Raw genomic sequence first — 22,696 nt, 5'->3', positions numbered from 1 at the left:
CTAACCTGGATGAAAGCCTCTTTTAGTCTGTCCCAATCAGCATCTACTTAAAAAAGTTCGTGTCCCATTTCTCTCCTCACGAGTGTAACTATCTCTACAAAATTATGCCAGTGTATTTTCTTGAACTTCAGTGAGACTTTCTCTATATTGGTTCTATTTTCTTGTTATAAATAATATACATGCATAGACAATAGTCTTATTATTTAGAAAGCAAATCCTACATAGATTACCCCTGATTAAGGCCCATGTTTTACAGGATGTTATAAAAGTGAAGGGAAATATATAGTATTTATAGATACCGTGTCTGTTTTACATCATAAAAATTTTGACTCTGTAGCACTTTCTGTTTTAATGAAAAGCAAGTCCGAGACTGGAATTATAACTCTGAAATAACATTCAGCGCTGAAATTTTATACACATTTTTTTCTATATACGTATATGATAATTTTTCAGAAGTTCCTTTTTGGTGAAGGCTCATTGGTAAACCCAGAGTCGGCCAAATATATTAAACATGCTTTATCTTGGAGAGAGAAGTCAGTGCTGAAAGCAGCCAAAAAACTTAGTTCATTTGGAGGATTTAAAAAATGTACTTGTCATTGTTTGGCTGGTTGCCTCCCCTTGGTAGTTAAGGTCACATTCCCTGAAGCAACTGCCCTTAAAGTAATAGGAAGTGTATCCTAAGGGCATCCTCCTGGTTAATTTCTCTAATCCTTTGTCTCCCCTTCTCTCCCTTACCCTCCATCCTTCTGCCCCTCTCTCTCTCTCTTCATTTTCCCCTCATTCCCTTTTTCTCTCTGTCTGCTACTCCTACCCCTTCCCCCCGCCCCACCAGCACACACTTTGCCCTTTATCTTTTAGAATTTCTTGGCATGATATTAACAGCCTGCTCATGTATGTACACCTTCATTTTGGAATCATCTAATGGAAATGTCTCACATCACTTAAAAAGAAATGACGAGGATGGGGATCCTGATACTGTTTTGGGGCAAGCTTTCCAGAAGAACGTGCAGACCGTCAGGAGAATATTGCAGGCATCAGATTTTTTGCTGCTAATCAGTGAAATCTCTGTCAGCCTCAAGTAACCCGGTGTATGTTCTCTAGCTCTTCACCATTGTCAGGAAATGTTGCAAGCTAACTCTTGCCTACCCTTCTTCTTTTTTTTTTTTCCTTGAAACCTTTCATTTGAGTTAATGGCCCTTTAAGAAAACAAAGGAAAGTCCTTTTAGAAACATATTTTAACTTTTATATTTCCTACTTTATTAGGGAGGTTTTCATTAATTGTTTTTAGTTCTGATGCTATCATCTTGTATTTTTATATTGCATTCAGATTTTCTAGTTTGCTTTTATCTACTATTTACATTCAAAAAAATGTTTAGGTAATTATGGTGGACATTGTTATCTCTGTTCAATAGAAAAGGAAGCAGACTCAGATTGAAATGACTTTCTCACTTGATTTATATAGTGATTGTAACCTTTAGTCCCAATCCTTGTTTGTTAGACAATGCTGCTTGTATTGCAGACATTTTTTTTTCTGGTCTGTCACTCCTCTTATCCTAATTAAGTTGCTGTAGACATTCATTAGACATTCTTAGTTTAACTTCAAGTAACAATTATTTCATTTTTTTATAAAGTATTTCATTAATAGGCTTTTTTTGTTTTGTTTTTGTGGCCAAAAAAATGACATAAAATTCACCCTTCCAACACATTAATAAGCTTTTCTTTTCTGTAATAGGTGTTGCTTTTATATTCCTTACTTTTCTCAGCATCTTTTACTATCTTGTACCCTTTATTCTATACAAATATTTAATTTTTCTCTACACAACCACCTCTTAACACTTTAACATTTGTCTAAGGCAATTTTACTTTCTCCATCTCATCATTTTTCTCTTTTAAAAACTGTTTATAATGCTTTTTAAAGTAACTAAAATAACATGTTGGCATTTTAGACAAAGAACTTTGTTCCTTAGCTTCTGTTCTCCATTAACCTAGCATTTAGGAACTGACAGTGCTTATGCATTCCTTTTATATTATTCTACTGTTTCTATAGTATTTCACCAATGTGCAGGACTGTGCATGAAATTATGCTTAGGAAAACTTGATGAACACCCATATTAGTACACCTAATTACCATCATTTCATGCCTATAATGTGCAAATGGTCTGATGAAAAACAGCAGTCTTGTTATTGGTCTTATTCAAGGAGCTCAAACTATGTGCTGCCAATAGAATGTAGTTTGCATTTAGAGTTCAGTCCTCTGATAACTTCCCAGCCCTCAGTCTTACAGTCCCCAGTAAAGAAAGCATCAGCAATCCAAATTAAGAAAATTATTTTACAGATAATTTAAATAATTGGATATTTAATAGGAGATCATTTCCACCTTTTGGAGGGGTAGGGGATAGTGGAAATGGCATATTTATAATGGCCATTTTAAATTTAAGACCTATAGCTATCAAATTTACTTGCTACTCAGCTATCAGTTTAAAAAACTTTTCTTAAGTACTTATTATGTGGCAGGTACAAAGATGAATTAGAGTCCCTTACATTCAAAGAAGTAATTTATCGTAACGTGGGAAGAATAGCATTGACAAAAATTATAAAAATTGTTTAAAGTGATATGTGATGACAGGCCAGAAATGAATTTCACTTGTAGGTTTTTAGGCAGATCGTGAGAACCAGCTCTCCTGTCCTGATCTCCTAGAACCCGGTCATTATCCCCAACACTAAAATCGTATGAATACCTGTGCTTCTATTACACTTATTAGGACTATTGTAGGAATGTCCCCACTCCTTTTCAGGTGTAGACTCTGAAAACTACACTTGTCTGAAATGGTCTTTTTCCCCATCATGCACTCAAAAATAAGTTAATTCAGATGAAAAGGGGGAAGTTTCGTGGTCGGTTTTTTTACCTGTTGACTTGAAAAATATCATATATGTACAGAATTAAGCTATTAACCATCTCTGCTGTAGGAAAGGAGCTTGAGGACATTGAGTTACTCTTCTTATTCTGGTGGGGGGGGGCAGGAGTAAGAGCCCTCTTATCCATAGCCTAATTTCTTTTCTTATAAAAGGATCTTGCTGAATGAAAACTAAATTGATTTCTTACCCAGAGTCGTTTGGCTGTGATACGAGAGTGCCAGCATTGGTGTTTTACTGGTGCCAAATATGACAGCATAAAGTTTTATTAAATAGGGTGTGGTTTGCTTGGGAGTTTTGTCTTTGAGTGCGGAGTTTCCAGATTAGGGTCAGAGAGCAGGATTCCTGTAATACAGCAGTTCATGTAACCAGCTCCTGAAAGTTTAAATATGATTTCACATACCACCCACCTGAAATGAAATTGAAATGGACAAATAGAAGTTAAAATGAATGCATTCCATATTTAAGGCTGTTGACATAAGACTATCCAAACCTGTAGAGAATTTTTATAAATATTTGTTCGAGCCAAACAGAGGATATGTCTGGAAGCAAGATCTCAACAGACTGAGTAAAATCCATCCTAGAATGGCAGTTGGCAGCTTCATCTATGAATTTTGAAGTAAGGAGGGAAGCAAGGATAATTATGTGAAAGTGGGAGAAAGCAAAGCAGAAATTGGATTACAGTATAGTTAACAAGGTTATGTGCTCCCTTGAGAGTGATTTCATTTCTGAGGGGTCTAAAAAGAGGCATTTCAAAGGTGTATTAACTGAGATACAAAAAACAAACAAACAAAGAAATAAACAAAAATATACAACAATGATCAGGGCTTGCTTAAGAGAAAGATAAACCTTACATCAAAGAAGTTGTGTGCCTGGGGCGTGACTATGTATCTTGACCTGCCCAGTTAGAGATGTATGATTAGAATACCCTGTGAGGTTACTATTGGTCACTGGACTTGTCAAATCATAGAATCCTCTTTTTATCCACAGTAGTAAAGAATTAAAGACAAGATTTCTTTCACTTAAAAATTTTACTTCTGATTTTTTTGTCTTCTTTAAATTTTACCCTGGTAAGAAAGTAAATAATGATCCTATTTGGCCAGGGATTGATTAGGTTAATTTTGTGAAAGTAAATTTGTCAGTCACTATTTAAAAAGAAATTTAAAGTACACAGTAGTTCTAAAACAAGATAAGTTTTCCAAATGGAAAATTGATAATATTTAGAACTACCATACTTCAGATGGATAAACTATATTCCGTGACATATATGTAAGAGGGCACCAAATGAATAATGAAGATTATGGCCTCAGTTAATAGTTTTTTTAAAAATTGGAAATAATATTAAAAAAAATGATTGCTCTTTCAGAATCGTAAGACACTGTTTATGCTTTGTGCCATTTAAAGTCTGTCTTCCCCTTTGTATTTTAGCAGGATGTTTCTTCTTGTGGGAGCACCCAAAGCAAACACTACTCAGCCTGGGATTGTGGAAGGAGGGCAAGTCCTCAAGTGTGATTGGTCTTCCCACCGCGGATGCCAGCCAATTGAATTTGATGCAACAGGTAAGTGTTGATGCAGGACTCTTTTCTTAATTTATGTCATTTGATTTTTAATATCATTTTGTTCTTGAAAGCACTTGCTTTAGCTTAAATGTAAAAATTTAATAAAATAATGTATGTAAGCACTTCAGTCCCCAGAAAAGGTTATATGAAGATAAATGATTTGTTATATGATTTTTTCCCCCTACAACTTTGGAGCATATATAAAAGTATTAAAAACACATTGCCTTTCTATTGCTTTCAACGTCTTCAATTTTTTTTTTTTTACTTTATTTTATTTTTTTATTTTTTGAAATTTTTCAATTACAGTTGACATAAAATATTATGTTATTTTCAGGTGCACAACATAGTGATTAGATATTTATGTAACTTATGAAGTGATTAATCAGTCTAGTACCCATCTGACAGCATACATAGATATCACAATATTATTGACTATATTCCCTGTGCTATACTTTATATCTCCATGACTATTTTGTAAGGATGACTTCAGCTTTAAACAGATAGTGTCAATCCGCAGAAATCTGGGAAAATGTAATGAAATGTTTCTGCTTTTCTTCTGAGAAGAGGGAGCTTGTAGATACAACAAGGCTTTTTATCCTTTCTCTGTTGGCAAAATTGAAGCATGACTCACTGACAACTGTAGAATATCAACTCTCTAAGTATAAGTACATCCAAGCCTGGTGTTCTACAAAAGCCAGTTGAGGATTTTTTTTTTTTTTTTTATTCCAGTAGATTTGGTTGAGTTAAAAAAAATTCTCATCTAAAATTTATTTATGTGTTTATGTGTTATGGTTCTGATAACATTAGAAATTTGTACAAACAAATTTCAGTGTCAGGACTGTGGTAGGAAGAAGAAAAATAGCATAAGGAAAGTGAGAAATAAGAAAGAAGTTTTATATTTACATCCGTGAAATATATATAATCCTGTACACATTTGTATTGGTATATTCATATATATTTGTGAAAGCTTAGAGAATCCTTAGAGAAATAGTGCGACATTCTCCTGGTCATAAAAGTTTTACAATTTTTAAAAATGATTTCAGTTTGTTGGCTTCGATAGAGTATTTTAAGCTAAGCCTAAATAAAATTAATCCTTTTTCCATATTTTTATTTCCTGCTTGTTCTAAAATCTATTCATTCTGGAAATTAAAATATCAGTGAAACAGGAGTCATGATGTGGACTGTTCCATTTGACATCGTGACCAGTGTCAAAATGAGTGTCATTCATTAAACCAGCTCTTAATAGGAATCAAGTCATATGTTTTGTTTTGTTTTTTTCCATTTGAAGTCATCTGTCATTTTTTCCATATATGGCTGACATTTGGAAAACCCCAAGAGATGTTTATAGGCTCAGGTTTACCGCAAGTGGAGAAATACCTGTGACACAGAATTTTATGGGTTGGAGCATTTGTATCTTCTAATAAAATAGTGATACTGATAAAATGAAATTGTAATTCAGTTTTAATAGAATAAATTGTTCAGATATGTTTCTGTGTTCAACACCATAAGTTTTTGTGCAGTGCAAGATAATTTATTACTGATCTTTTTTGAAATTTGTTTTTATAAATAATATTTTGTTCATTGAAAAAGTAATATATGCACTTGGTAGAATAAATTTCATACAGCCTGAAAGGGATACAGTGAAAAATAGAACTCTCTCAATCAGCTTGCTCAGAAGCAATCACTCTAAACAATTTCTTTGTTCCTTCTAGAATTTTCTTACTCCTACCAAAAAAAAAAAGGCAGCTCACAAACAGGAGTATACTAAATATACTTTTATGCACCTGTATTGCCCCACCCCTGTCCCATACTTAACTATATAAATCTCTTATAGATCTTTCAATATCAACATATATTCATTTACCTCATTTACCGAATACTGATAGTATTCGGTTGTCCCATGTAGCCCAAGTTATTTTAGTCATATTTTCTATTGATGGATGCTTAGGATGTTTCTAGTCTATTATTACTATAAACACTGCTTTGAAGCGCTTATACACAGGTATTTGTGCAAATGTGTGAATATATCTGTGATGTCTGTAGGATAAATTCCTAGTGAGGTTTTTAGATCATCATATATGTATATTTAAACTTTTGATACATACTGCAAATTATTCTTCACAAAGGTTTATACCCCTCTGTTTTCTGACACTCTGATGCCAATACCATTTATCACTATATTTTTGTCTTTACCAATTTTATAGCATTATTATATGTATATAATATTATATATACATATTACATATATATAACCTCTAATAAAGTTATGTTATTATATTGTCTTATGTTGGTATATTAATTTGCATTCCTTTAATGGTAAGACTAGGCATCTTTGTTTTTGTCATAGTATTCCTTTTCCTGTGAGCTACTTTTAATATATTTGCATATATTCTCTGAGTTTAAAAAATGATTTATAAATTTAAAAAAAGGATCTCAGTTGACAGTCCTCCATCCTTTTAGTTGCCTAGGTCAAAATCTGGGGTCACACTTGACATTAAGTCTGTTGGCAAGTCAGAATCTAACTGCTTCTCGTCATTCCGCTGCTAACATCTGGTCCAAGCCACCATTGTCTCTTACTTGGACTGTTGCCCTCCACTCCCAAATTCATAAAGATGCTGCCAAGAAGTAGATGGCACACTTAAATTGGGATAGTTTGAGGAGCTTTTAGTAAAAGGACTATTTACGAAGGATTGTGGAGTGTCTCATGGATAGTTTAGTGCCTAGACACTAAAATGTGGCCTCTAGGCCTGAAGGGAGACAAGGAGAGAGCAATTGCTGGATCTATACAGGGGAATAGGTGGACAGAGCCTCGTGACAAGAGTTATGGCTTTTGTCACAGGGCAATAGCCAGCCCAGAGGGACGGGAAGGGAGGAGCAGGGGAATCAAATCCTGACCTTACTCTTCTTCCTTCTTTTGATCCTCTGAACATGTGCCCTGCTGGCTGAATCCAGTTGGGAGCCGACAAGCCAGGAGTCCATGAGTTCCTGCTGGTCAGCATCCTGGACTGAGAGCAGGGTGGAGAATGGTGGAGAGGAGACCTTAGGGCAGTTGGGAGAGAGCCAGCTTACCTCACTGTTTTTTTCACTTCTGCCCTGGCTACCCTTGATTGTTCTCTCCAGCAGCCAGAGTGATCCTTTACAAATACTCAGATCACAACATTCCTGCTCAGATTTCACTAATGTGTTATAGAGGCTAAGAGGACTCTTGAATATTCCAGCCCACTATGTATCTTCATCTTCTACTCCTCCCCCGCTCACTTTTTTCTGGCCTCATTGGGTCTCTTTGCAGTGACTTGTAAACAGTAGGCACATTCCCACTTCACCTTTGCCTGGGCTATTGTCCTCTGACTGGAGCATTGTTTCCCAAATGTGCACTGACTGGGTCCCATCTCATCACCACCTTTGAAATTACTGAAGTGTCATCTCAGTAGTGTTCTGACTGTCTCATTTAAAATTGCAGTTCCCTCTTTCCAACACTTAGTGCTTCCGTCTTCTCTGTTTTATTTTCCACTGTACTACCTACCTTGCTATATGTTATTTATTTTTAGTTAATGTCTCTTTCTCAAATAGGATATACATTCCATGAGGATAGTTTTTCATCTGTTTTGTTCACTTATGAAATCCTTTAGCCTAGAACAATGCCTGGTGCCTGGCACATGTTGGTGCCCAATAAATTGAATAGATGAATGAATAAATTTTAATTATAAGAACTTTTTCTATGGTGAAGAAATAACTAAAGTTCTTCAGTTATACATGTATAAATATGTATTTTTGATCTGTTCTCCTCTGTCCTCCCTTATGATATTCTGTAATTACTTTGTATAACTTCTGAGACTTCTCTTATAAAAAAAAAGAATAAATTAAGACTTTGTTTTTTACATTAGAATTTTTATTCAGATAGTGTTCAGATTTTTAAAAAGGACAATATAGATCTCAATAACCTAGTGTTGAAAATGTATATCTAGAAATAGCACCATTCGACTGCGTCTAGACTTTATGGAAGAAATGCTTAAAACTTACGGCGTCATCCTGAACCTTCCTCACACCTCTGTCTCTAGGAACCATCACGCATCTTGGCCCAAACACAGAAACATCTCTGCACCACAGCACTTTTAGCTCTTCTCTTTTCCATTATCTTAAGAGATAGTGGCTTTTCTCTTTCTTTCCCCTTTCTGGGTCTTCAGATCTAGATCTGTGGATAAGTGTAGTTTCTAGAAGTAAACTGCCTGGGGCTCAAACCTTGGCTCTGCCCTTCACCAATGTTTAACTTTCACTGCTTAATACTATCAGGTTACTACAATCTCCCTGAGGTAGTGTTGCATAGGTATGCCTTAAACGGAATGAGGTAATTTATTTATCAGTTAAGACCTGTGAAGTGCTTAGTACATAGACAGCACCTTGCAAGGGCTCAGTAAATGTAAGCTGTTTTTTATGGGTATCACTGCCTTCTCAGGCCCTGCCTCTTCCTTCTTTTATCTCTATGTACTTGTTATATATTTGCCTTTTTTTTTTTAAACTTTCTTTCTTAATTTTTTTTCCTACCTGAAAAACTAATCAAAATGGTTTTGTCTTGAACATATTCTTCTCTTAGTCATTTTCCTTTCTCCTTTCGTTCACATCCAGGACATTGAATGCTGTACCTCCCTTCATTACTTTCCATGTTTATCTATTTCAATCTGGCTGCCACTTACCCCAAACCAGCAGTGACCTGCATTGAAATCTTTAGTGGCATCCTGCTGCATGAACACTTCTGATCCCTCAGCTTATTTAATCTTTCTTTTACAGTTCACCCCATTGACCACTCCTTCCTTATTTAAAGTCTCTGCTCTTTGTCAGAAACTGTTATGTCCCCTTATTCCTCCTAACCTTCTTGATACCCTTATAGACTTTGCCTTTTGACTCTTTGCTTACTCGGTACCTTCTCTTCATCATGGTGTCATGGAAAGGAAATAGGCCTTAGTTAGAGAGACTTGGGTTGAGATCAAGGCTCTGTCATTTTTCCAATGTTATTTTGGGAAAATTACTTACCTTTCCATGTTCTGTGCTACATTCCTGGAGTGATCATGAAGAATTCAGATTAGTTTATCTGCTTTACTTTGTTGTATTTCTGAGTCTACAAGAGACTTCAAAAGGTTTTTTTTTTCTTAAATTTGGGAAATAAAATTTAAAATTATTTTATTTAAATTAGCTCTGATTTATATGATGTGGCAGATATTACAACTATTCATCAGTGTCATGTTTCTAAAAACTTCTAGGGAAACCCTTGTATGCCCATGTCACTTTTTTTGCCAGTAAACAACAGAAGTGTGTCATTTGTGGACAGAAGGGTTTAGAAGTTGGGGCATTATTCTGTCTCTCTCCTTTCATATGCCTCAGTGAGGAGTGATAGTTTAAATAGTAAGAGTCTCCATCGGCCTGGGTCCCTGAGCGAGGAGGATATGAAGCACAGACTCTTACTCACCTACAATTTATATGTACAAAATAATCCTTTGCTATTTTTGGCTGATAGATTTTGGGGATGCTTCCTATTAGTATAATGGAGCCTAACCCAGTAATACATATATAGGAACATTATTAGAATTCTTTGCTAGTCTACATGCCAGTATGATCTTCTGTTACATTTCTTGTTCTATTTTACCGGGTCCTGGGTGGCTAAGCAACTAGGTAGTATTGCTTATGCCAGAAATGGCCCCTGATTGGTAAATTGCATTTAGACTAGGAGAAACTATAAATAAACAAGTAGCTAATGGGGATGCTGTAGCTTTGGGATTCCCTGAGTATAGTGACTTTTATCACTGGCATGTTCTTTGCAGGAACCCTGAAAGCTATAGCTACAGAGTCATTACAAGAAATTCCATTCTTATGGGGTGTGAGGCTTTGAAGCCAGGGAAGCTCCTATACACACCAGATCTTGTTTCTTATCTAAGCTGTCATCTGGTGCGGCAGAGAGGAGAGCTCTGGACAGCTGTGTGTACTGCTGCACAGGGAAGTTCATATAAGGACCCTTATCAAGGAGGTATATCTGATTCTATTCTCTCCTACATCTTCTAAATGGACTGCTGCTACATGCGGCCTTTGGTAGTTTTGTGAGTCTGAAACTTTAGTTAAGCCCCAAGATGCCCCACTGATGATCGTTGGGTCACTATTTGAAGTTCGTAACTATATGAAATATTTTTGGGTCATTTGTTTTTTGAGTTGTTTCTCCTTAGAAAAAAATAGAATATGTTATCCATTCCTGTAAAAAGAACGAACCTCAGCTAGCTCCAGAATCACAATAAAAATTTTTATAGTAAGATGTTTTTAAATGCTTGTTGTTAAATATTATGAATAATCCTTTTCCATTTCCCTCATCTTCCTTTGAGGTCACGTTCTTTTCTACAGGCAATTTTAGTGCACCTAGTACAGCTCTTCTTCATTAAGCTGCTGCAATTTATGTTGTTTTTCTTCTGCTTATCTTATGATATGTTTGTTTTTCTATCTAGATTGTAAACGCTCCGAAGCAGGGTACAAATTTATTTCTGTTCACCATTGTGTGCTAGTGTATAGAGAAATGCCTAGCATATGGTAGGTCGCATATGTGTGTATGTTACATGCGTGTTGTGTTTTTAATGAAAAGCAATAGAAATAGACTGGCTAAATTTAACTGAACAGGAATTTACTAGAACTATATTGGTAACTCAACAGTTTTGTGAAAAATGGCCAGGAACCAAAAGAAGCTAACAGAGAGAGGAACCATTAGTGCTGGGTTTTACTGCTGCTGGGATTGCTGTTGCTGACTATGGGACATCACAGAACAAATTCTTAGTGATCCCTGCCCTTCTGCATCACGTGCTAGACTCGAAGCTTTTATGGAAGTATCTGATTGGTTAAGTCTAGGTCTTATGCCTTTGAAAGTCAAGGAAAGCCTCTTACCTCATAAAACAAAGAAATGATAGATTATGAGCTTATATAGGGTCCTTCAAAGAAAAAAAATAAATAGAATAATAGGGCTCCCCTTTTTTTTTCTTTTTGATTGGAAAACCAGGTTATAGAAAGAAAACATTTCTTATGAATACTGTGTGTATGTTTTACTGATTAATAATTCATGGACTAATTTTACTTTTAATATTTACCAAAGATGTACTTGGATATTAGACAGTGTATAATTTATTAGAAGGCAATTTCACTATGGCTCATCATATGCATTAAGACATGTAGTAGTAGCTAAGGAAGAAAGTCCAGATTTTGGTTTTAAAGTAGCATAATACTTAGTTTCTTAGCTCTTGAAGAAAGATGAATAGTTTTAGTGTTTTAGTGTGCTTTTCTTGCTACCCAAGGACATGATTTTGGGTAGTTGGGGGAGAAAGGAAGATTTCAAAAATATGCTTGGAAAATCAATCTGAATTTATTTCACTTTAACTCCGAGTAGTAGAGACTAATAGATTTATACCAAAATAAAGAAGGCGTAACTGGAAAGTCTCTAACTCTGGGGCCTTTGAAGAAAGCTTCCCAGATCAGTTAGTGACATATGAGCTAATACAAAATGAAATGGAATTCTCTAGATGTGGAAGAGGGGCCAGGTAAAGGAAATAGTTTTTGCATAGATTAGTAAAAGACATTTATGAATGAAAATCAAGTCATTCCATAGGACCTAAATATATGCATCTAAATATCAAGCAGGTCCTTGATCATAATGTCATTTTATTTAGTATTGTTTTGTTTTAACATCGATGAGATGCTGTAGGAACTTAACTCTTGTTTATATCAGTTAGCTTTTGGTAAAATTGGTTTCGTTACATGTTGTAAAATTGGCTTCATTATACATAGTTTCGCTTAATTGCAGAACCTATTGACAACATCAAGGACTTGCTGTAAAAGGTTTTTGTGTGTATGGAGAAGATGGTAAAGTGTTGAGAGTATGATAAGAAATGAAGCTGGAAGTTAGCTGAGGGAGGTTCTAAATGAATTTTAAAAAGATACTCTAAACTATCAATCTGACCAAATAAAATCAGCATAAAGCCTAACACACATAGAGCATTGTATTAAAAATAAAAAGAACTAGGGCTAAGGTGGGGAGGTTTTGGGTCTTTGGTTCCTTGCCATGCAACGGAGGTTTGATGTGAACATTCCAGAGAAAATAACACTTTCAGTATGTAGTCTATTAATTTTCTTGTTCATTATTTTTGGTAGAATTATACAACATCATTATCTGGGTAAAAATATTGTAGACATCTCTTTTAAACACTTAAGTGAAAATGTAGAGTTCTGTGATGAAAAGTTGAATTTAGTAGAAAATTCAATCCAAGATGGCAAGCTTACCTACTGCTTTGATTTTTTGATATGTATTAGTGAGCCTGGAGGGACAAAAAGAAACCTCAGTCTAAAATTTGTTATCTTGGGCGAAAGGAATAAAATAAAGTAAAAAATCGTTATCTTTTGAATCTGTGAAATTTAGCTCTGAGACATGATCTCTATTAATTTTCTTTCAAGCTATTGACTCTTGCTTGTCTTCTTTATTTTTCTTTTTCTTGCTGATTTTCTTGACATAATATGTATACAAAGCCATATGTAGGATGTAAAAAGGAAAGCCTACTTTTTAAAAACATTTTTTAAAAATTCATTTGAGTGAAACAGAGGATACCCCTGGAAGTAAAATCTCAACAGACTGAGAAAAATGCTATGGAAAGTCTATCGTCTATTTTACAAGTGTGTATAATGATTAAAATATTACAATTTGCATTGATATAGTAGTAGCCCTCTTGGATTTTTAAACTCATTCATCTAGTGACTCCACCCAGTTTGGAGGCTTTAACTAAGATCTACATGATGGCCAAAAACCAGTTTCCTTAAATGGACAGAATCATATAACCTTTGAAGAATTGTGAAATTAGCGAAAATGAAAAGATCATTTTGGGATATGATTTGTTTACACTAAGAGGATCGATATATAAAAAGCGCACTTAGTGTATCTATCTGAATGTGGACATGGAAAAGAAGAACTTACGCAAAGATTAACATATTTAGTTTGGGGGTTAATGATCTATATATTATAGAAAATAAAAATATTCCAAACTATATTGTCAGGATGCAAAATAATATCAAGAATATTCATGTAGCAGGCAAAGGATGGTCTGTTATTTCAATTTTATCTTCATGCCTGAATTAGTTTCTTATTGCTATTACAAGTTACTATAAACTTGCAGCTTAAAAACCACGAATTTATTATTTTCAGTTCTGTAGGTCAGATGTCAAAAGTGGGTCTCACTGGGCTAAAATCAAGGTGTCTGCAGTGTTGCATTTCTTCTGGAGGCTCTAAGGGAGACTGTTTTCATGCCTTTTCCAACTTCTGGAGACCATACGCACTACTTGGCTTATGTCCCTTCCTCTGTCTTAAAACCCGGCAGTGACTAGCCCAGTCTTAGGCTCCATCATCTGACACTAAATCTTCTGCCTTGCTGTTGTGATTACATTGGGCCTACAGAGATAATTTGGAGTAATCTTCTACTTCAAGATCCTTAATTTAATCACATATGCCAAGTCCCCCTTTTGCCATGTAAGGTCACCTAGTCACATGTAATTAAGGCTCTGGGGATTAGGACTTGGGCGGCTTTGGGCAGCAGGCAGATTGGGGGAAGGGTGCATTATTCTGTTACCTCAGTGTTCTTTTATGTATTTTGTTGTTTGATACTGGTTATACTGCATGCTACTTTAGGGCAAGAACCGTGCTTATGTAAGTAGGCCTTGTTCCCTCTCTCTTTCTCTTTGCTTTGGCTCTGTGGGTTATGAGGAATGCGAATTAGATTTAGATATAGGCTCAGGTTCAGCCTCTGACACTTAGTAGGTGTGACCTGGTCAAATGACTTAAGTTTGCCAGCTTCAATTTTTCCCATCTATCACATAAGCATGGTACCTACCCCTCAGGGTTGTCTTGTGGGTCAGATAAGATGATGTCTATTAAGGTACTTGGTAAACAATGAAGTAGTATACAAATGAAAAAGAAGATTGTGTAGATCACATCCATACTATAGCTGTGGAGAAGTGAATAATTTTGGAAAAGGAAAAAAATAAGCATAATTGTGGATATTCTAAAATGAATAATATCTTGGTTTACATTTTAACCTCTCTTGTGGAGACATTTCGGAAAATCCTGTCCTTGCAACATGCTTTCCTTTCCTAGGAAGCAGATGTTACTAACAAACTGACCATTGCCCAGTTTTCTCAATACTAAGTTTTTCCAAAAAGATAAGGCTGATGATCTGCACTGAGGGAGGAGAAAATGTAACACCTGGCCCCAGCAAAGTCTCTTTGTTTAGAAAAATGAGCTGCCTGCATGATTATTAAATATGTCCCTTAAAAAAAAGGAGACGCTTCTATGTTTATATTCTAAATTCAGGGAATAGTTATTACCTCTCCCCAATAATATCTATCCTAGAGAAGGTCAGAAGTCAAACCTTCCCACCCCAAACCACTTGCTGGGATACTTATCACTTGTTCCCAGAAGGATTTGGCTGTAGGCTGTGGGCAAAGCCTGGCCAGTTATCTAGTCAGGAAAAATGCTGTGGAGTGTTTTCTGGATATTACAACACTTTATATTTAATAGCAAATAGAAAACGGTTAACTTCTCTGTAGCTTCTCATTGCAGTTATAATAATCAGGTAGATTCAAAAATAGCCTCTCAAGTTCGACTTTGTCCTTTTGGTGTATTTTCTGTCTTTCATAGTTGTGTCTAGATAGCTGTACAGTTACGATAGTCCTGCATATTAGAAATTTAAAAACAAAAAGTCTCCCTTCTCTTGTTAATACAAAATAAAATTATTCTGTACTAGGGAATTATTATTATTTTTTTCTTTTTTGAATAAATTTCTCCAGATATAATCTGTCATCCCCTGGTACAGAATAGAGAGCTGGTAATGAACCTAGAAATCAGTTAATCCAATTATTTTACTAGTTGTGTAACACTCGTGCAGTTAGTATTTTAACACTTTTAATATTTTACCAAAACTAAATTCATAAGATCCTTTAAAGCCCATCTCCTTTCCTGGACACTTAGACCTGACTCATACCAATTATTTGAAGAATTAACATTGACTTGGCTTTTTTTCTTTCTTTCTTTCTTTCTTTTTTTTTTTTGATCTTCAGTAAAGAGTTTTTGTTTTAAAATGTTCGATGCTTTCAGGATCATTTCCTTCTCTTCAGTAAGAGGAAACAAACTAGCATTGATAAAGCAGTGGGTGTTTTCAAAGGGCCTGTATTCTTTGTGCTGGCTTCAGCAGAGTTATCACACTTGCTCATGGAAGGAGAAGGAGGTTTTGATTCTCTGTTCCCTGTCATAGTGATAACTCAGAAAGTAAGTACCAAACCCAGTGAAACAAGCTCCATCATGTTTTCTTTCGGCTCTGCTTTTCTGACTCATCTTATTTGCTTTAGAAAACATTTATATCTAATTTTATATGAAAGTGTTTCTGGACAGCTCTATGTAAATTAGTAATCATTTCTCATGTTCATAGATTATATTTTAGATTTTTATATTCACAAATGATTAGTTTTTCATTAGTCTCAGCTCCAGTTACTTCAGATTTGGGGACCTTTATTGCTTGTCAGTTTAAGTCAGTACAGTTATGCTTCTAGAAACATTTAAAGACACTTTAAAGTTTATCAAGTAAATCATCCTTTCATTAAAACTAACTACTACTTATTGTTTATCAGAGTTTCATAAATTAAGAAACTTTTATTAAGTCAAAGAAATTATTACCCTCTATTTTTCCAGTAATATCTGGAATTTTGAGTTTTTAATGAATTATTTTTTACAATATCCTTCTGTAATAATTGGACTCTAAGACAGAATAGAAAGATCTGAAGGATAATGCTTATAAAAATTGCTAGGAGGAGCTTGCTCAATTTAAATGTTTTAGAATTTTATGAACTAAAACTATGTGTGGGAGTCGAAATGTAAATATAAAGTTAATTAAGAGGGGATATGGAAACTCCTAATTTGTATGTGAAGATTAATGGATACATATCTACAGTACTTTTCTCTCACCTTTTAAAACATTATACAAACAATGCATATTCATTGATTGAAGAAATGAGAAAACACTGAGAGGCAAAAGGAAAATAAAAATCTCCCAAATCCCACCATCTAGGAAACCAGTGGCTGTAGGATATATTTGTATGTGTGCATATAACATTTGTGTATGTACCTTGTGGCCTGTGTATACAGTGTGTGTGTCTGTATAAATACATAAAATTATAATTTACTCTGTTTTCTATTATGTTGAGCATTTATAAGTTTTTTTTTTTTTAAAAAAAACATAACAGTGCTTTGAACTGCTGATTAAGTCATTGTTAATGTTTTTAATTACTTATTTAGGATTAATTTCTAAAAATGAATTTTTAAAGTCAAAGGGATGTGTTTTTAACCTACTTTTGATATGTATTTGCTACGTATATGTAGGAAGACAATGATACAACCTATTTCCAAATCAAACTTAATATTATCTTTCTGACAGGTAAAACATTTATCTTCCTTTAATTTGCATTTCTGAGTGAGGTTAAGTCTTTTCTCATTAGCTTTTTCTGGTTTATTTTGTTTTGTATTATACTTGATCTATTACCCTACTGATGCATTTGTTTATTTTCTCTTAATATTGAGCAACAGTCTTTATTATATACATATATTTCTGTTCAGTGTTGCAGCTACCTTTCCACCTGACAAGTTTGTCATTTTTTTTTAAGCTTTATCGAGATAAAACTTACCATAAATCTAATTCCAGAGCATTTCCATACTCTAAAAAGTAACTTCATGTTCATTGTCGGCTACTCCCCATTTGCACCCTCAACTCTAAGCAATCACAAATCTACTTCCTATGCCTATATAGTTTCCTTTTTTGAATATTCATATAAATGGAATTACACAATATGTGGTATTTTGTGTCTAGCAGTTCATTCACACAGGGTCAGCGCTCTGTTCCTTTTTTATTGTTCAGTGGTGTTCCATAACTCTTGTTCATCCATTCATCGGTAAATGCACATTTGGGTTGTTTCCACTTTTTGTTATTATGAATAATGCTGCTACGAACATTTATATGCAAGCCTTCGTATGGACATATGTTTTCATTTTTGTTGGATAGATACCTAGGAATGGAATTTCTGGGTCATATGTTTAACTTTTTAAGACAGTGCCAAATTATTTAAAAGTGGCCATACCATCTTCTATTTCTACTAGTAATATATGAGGGTCCCAGTTTCTCCACATCCTTATGGACACTTATTTTCTGTCTTCCTTTTTTATTTTTATTTTTTTATTATAACCATCCTGGTGAATGTGAAATGGTATTTCATTGTGGTTTTGTTGTGTACTTACCTGATGGCAGATGAAGTTGAGTATCTTTCATGTACTTGTTAGGTATCTGTATACCTCCTTTGGAGAAATATATATTCAAGTTCTTCGCCTATTTTTAATTTTTACAAATTTTTGAGTTATAAAAGGGAGATATGTGTGTGTGTGTGTGTGGGTGTGTGTGTGTCTCTTTGTCTGTCTGTCTATATTCATTTTGGGTACAAGTTTCCTGTGGAATATATGCTTTGCATACATTTTCCCCCATTCTGAGGGTTGTCGTTTCACATATTCTTATGGTGTTTTCTGAAGCACAAAAGTTTTTAATTTTAATTGAATCCAATTTATCAGCCTTTTACCTCTTGTACTTTTAGTTTCCTAAATTGTTGTCTAACCTAAGATCATAAAGGTTTATTCCTGTTCTCTTAAATACGTTTTATCATTTTAACTTTTATATTTAAGTCCGTCCTTCCTTCCTTCCTTCCTTCCTTCCTTCCTTCCTTCCTTCCTTCCTTCCTTCCTTCCTTCCTTTTTGCATGATTTGAGATAGGGTTCCAAATTAATTTTTTTGCATAGGTATGTCCAATTGTCCCAGCACTATTTGTTGAGGACTTAAATTTTTTTGGCATCTTTGTCAGTAATCAGTTCACTGTAAATGTAAGGGTGCTGTTGATGTTAAAATGTACTATTTATGTACTACTAAACATATGCTAATTATAGGTCACTATCAACTGTATTAAACATTCATATTTCAAAGATGTTAATAACTGAATATTTGTGTCTTCAAATCAAAGAAATACATTATTTCATAATAGCATTAGGTTGCAAAAACATGATACCAGTAGCTGTCTGACTACCGTGTCATCATTTTCTCTCCAATCTCTTTTTATGGCATTTTGACTCTCTTAAAACATCTAATATAAATATTCTTTTTCTCCCTTGATAGCAGGGACATTATCTGTCTCACCTGCTGCTGTATTCCTTGCATTTAGACATTGGAGGTACTCATGATTTATTTAAATGAATGCTCAAATAAATTTCTTCCCGTAACCTGTTAATTTTAACACAAATAAAGAAGCAATATTGGGAGATTTTTCTCTCAGGCAAACAATAAGTGTAACTAACCAAAAGTAATGGTTGAGGTAAAAAGCTGCCTAAGGAAGCCTGCAAATTGTCTATTTTATTACAGGATGAATGTGGGGTGACATTATTTTTATTGAGGCATAAGTGACATATACTATTATATTAGTTTCAGGTATACGACACAATGATTTGATATTTGTACATATTATAATATGATCACCAGAATATGCTTAGTTAATATCTATCACCATGTATAGTTACAAAATTTTTTCTTGTGATGAAAACTTTTAAGATTAATTTTTAGGAATTTTCAAATATGTGATACAGTGATATTAACTATAGTCACCATGTTGTACATTACATTATTTTAATAGCCACTTTGGGGGAGTGGCAAATAATAAGCTCTCCGATGACCTAAATCATTTCATTATTCATAGAGTCATATAGTAATAAATAGGAACCGAATGGAATGGTTAAAAACGCAGATAACTTCTAAATAGCAGTGTATTGTCTTGCTTCTCTAATGCTTTGATATCCTTTTGAACTTTGGACTTTTCAAACAAGGTGACATAATCTAAAGCTATGACAATTTGCTTTGCTCAATAGGCTTCTGTCCTGAAGCCTTAAATCATGGGAGTTTGATAAAGTGCAATTGACTTCAAGGTTCTCTAGTAACATTCTCTGTGTATTTTTGAAAGTGATAGTATAGTCTTATGTTAATTTATGTAATACTGGACATTTCTTATTTTTACCATTGTGTGCAATACTCTTTTCTCTTTAATTTATTTAGAAGATCAGAGCTAATGTTCCAAGGTGTTTTACAGAATTAGGGGTAGAAATTTGTTCTTTCTTGACTGTTGCCTGAGGAAGCATTTCCTCCAGTCCTGGAATTTCTGCAGTTGTCTGTGTCCGATTTCCCTTTCAAGGTTGGTGGCATGGTCCAAGCAGCCTGTGGAGTTCCAGCCTCACTCCATGTGGTGACTTCAGGGCTGTGACTCAAAATATTTACTTTACTCATACGCCCCAAATTAGCTGCCAGTTACAGCCAGGTCATGAATGAACTTCTTGTCAGTTTGGAGAGCAGGCTTTCCTTTTCTTTCTCTCCACCCACTTCTATTCATACTTCCTCTAAGTGAAACTTCTGCCTGGTGTTGTATCAAGTATTTTAAGACTTGGTCTCTGGAAGAAAGGTCTGAATGTTAAAAAAAAACAAAAACAAAAACCAAACTTCCTGTTGAGCAAACTTCTTGAAAATATGGTAATTTGAGTTTATGACCCTGTTAAAGCTAAAGGCATTCAAAGCAATGGGTCATACCTCTGTTTTTTGAAGACTGTTGACTAAGTTTTGGATTCTAATGTATGCCGATGTATTATATCCAAATATATTTGACTCTTTTTGTTTGGTAGTATAATTGAAAACAATTCATCATATGCTTTAAGGCATAGCTATTATTTTGAGCATACCTAAGTTTTAGTAAAGCTCTAGGTTTTTAAATGTACTTTTTTTTTCTTTTTTTATCAGAAAGAGCCATGTCGCTTCATGTTTTATCACTTTTGACTGGGGCTCCTTCATTTTCATTAAATACTGTTGTAAATAGCTTGATATATAGAAAGAGCTTGGATTTTTTTGCTCCACAATACTTGGCGATACAAGTGAAATAAAAAGATATGTAAAATTTGTACTTATTTTCCATGACATGTCTAGCTTAAGTTAAACCGGATGTCCACAAAGGCAGATATCCGTAATTATTATGGCAGAGGATGTTTTCAACCCTTATAGGAAATAGAACATGGTAGCAATGAGAAGCATATGCTGCTTGACAGGGCATAGCAGCATCCTGTGGCACCACATGCAAATTTAGAGAAAAGTCTGTTTATTCAGGAAAAAATAAAATCATGGAGATAATTTTTCAAAGTGATAGGAAGCGAACTGGATGACGTTTTATAAGGAAGAAATTTCTCTTCAACCTTTAGGAATATAATGAAAGAAAAACTGCTTAGCGTAGAGGGCAATTCAGAAACCACATGAGGCTCATTCCTCGCATGGCATGAAAGCTCTTGACCTCCACTCTCCTCCTGACCGTTCTTTCTAATCACAGTGAACAACTCACAGTTCTCTAAAGAATCCAAGAATATCCACTCTTTGGTTTCTTTGCACAGGGTTTTGTCTTGGATCAGGAAGTATTCCCTCCCTTATACTCTGCCTCCTCTTCACACATCCCTCTACCTGCAGACCACTGTAATGGCTTGTTTCCGTGATTGTCTCTTGAGTTAGGTATTTCCTTCGGGGGCAAACTAACATTTCATCATGCATTAGGGTCATGAATGGACAACTATAACTGAATTTTCAGGTAGGGCTTGAATCAAGAATGGAAGGAATGAAGTTTTCCAAGTTATAGGGCCTTGGGTACAAAGGCCTGCAGCTGGGAATGAGCATGACTTATTTTATGGACTAGAGGCTGAGGGTAAGGGAACTCTTACAGGTAAAAATAAATATATCTTGGAGTCTTGGTAAAAATTTATCAAGAATAATCTAGAATAATGTTCTAGATTAGATACCATGTTCTAGAGGTTTTAGCACCTTAATTTAGCACCTGAGCCCATGGCTCAGACCCCAATAGCCATATGCTAAGGTTCTTGTATATACCAGAAAAAGAAATAGATGCGACTTGACGTAACACGTGGGTCTCTTAAAGCAGAATAGAAATACTCCTAAATTGAAACTGAAGGAGATACAGGGGATTGGTGAAATAGACTGCTGTATGGCTCTATAGTGATGTCCTACACAATTGTAAAAATGAAGCCGTAGGTCTAACTTTATTGACATATCGTTACAGGAAAAAAGGATACATGTATTTATATATAATATAATAACTTGAATATTCTTTAAATATTGGCTTAAAGTATCTATTTTACATATAAAAAGGCATGCATATATTCACAAAGCCTTGAGGATAGATACCAAAATGTTAGCAAAGGTCCTTTCTTTATGGTGGGATTGCGGCATTTAGATTTATCTTTACATAAGGCTATGTTTCATGTTGTGTGTTTTTGTTGGTAATGTTTTATCAGTATATACAACGAAGAGGTCAAATATGAATAAAAGATATCCTGTTGTTGGGCTTGTTGTAGTATGTACTTATTGATTGCTGTACTTTTATTTTGAAAAATTTTAAACATAAAATTTGTGAAACTCTAATAACAATGAATAACAGTACATCCTTAATCTAGATTCACCCATTGTTGCAGACATTGTGAAACTCTACCCCTAAATACTTAAGCATATGTCTTCTAAGAACTAAGACCTTCCCTTAAATAGCACAACACTATCATCAAAGACTACAAATGTGTCATCATTAAAGTACTGTTGTCTACTATACAGTCCATATTTAAATTTCCACAGTTATCCTAATAAAGTCCTTTGTAACTTAAAGAATGTTTTAGAAACAAATTCAATGATCGTATCTTGTATTGGCTGCTGTGCCTTACTGTTCTCTTTTAACAATTCTATATATACGGAATTGTTATAAATATATGTTGATAACAATATATTTATAACAAAATATATATATAACAAAAATATATATATCTTGTTATATATATACAAAATATATATATATAACTATATATATGTATATATATATATGTATTTTTGTCTTTCGTGACATTTTTGAGGCATTCATATCAGGTGTCCTGTAGGCAGGAATACTCGTATTACTGAGAATATAGTGATGTTGGTTCTGTTGGTTCTGCATCATTTTGTTTTTGAAATTTAAAGTTTTAGAGATGATGAGAAAATGTATGGAGGCTTAATTTGGACCTCTCT

At 34.5% G+C, this 22,696-nt stretch overlaps 1 protein-coding gene across 2 annotated transcripts in view; it reads left to right on the top strand.

Annotated features, from left to right (window-relative positions):
- The window catches only part of ITGAV (integrin subunit alpha V), a 73,844-nt gene that overhangs the window by 4,229 nt on the left and 46,919 nt on the right, over nt 1-22,696 (top strand). The window contains exon 2 of one of the 2 annotated variants that reach the window (XM_016150944.2): nt 4,342-4,472. In XM_016150944.2, coding sequence (XP_016006430.1) covers nt 4,342-4,472 — 131 coding nt within the window. The remainder of the gene's footprint in view (nt 1-4,341; nt 4,473-22,696) is intronic. The other variant, XM_016151031.2, reaches the window with a different exon arrangement.

The sequence above is a fragment of the Rousettus aegyptiacus genome, unplaced genomic scaffold, assembly GCF_014176215.1.
Source record: "Rousettus aegyptiacus isolate mRouAeg1 unplaced genomic scaffold, mRouAeg1.p scaffold_m13_p_2, whole genome shotgun sequence".
NCBI lineage: Eukaryota > Metazoa > Chordata > Mammalia > Chiroptera > Pteropodidae > Rousettus > Rousettus aegyptiacus.
Note: the sequence above shows the minus strand (reverse complement) of the source record. Positions and strands in the feature narration are given on the sequence as shown.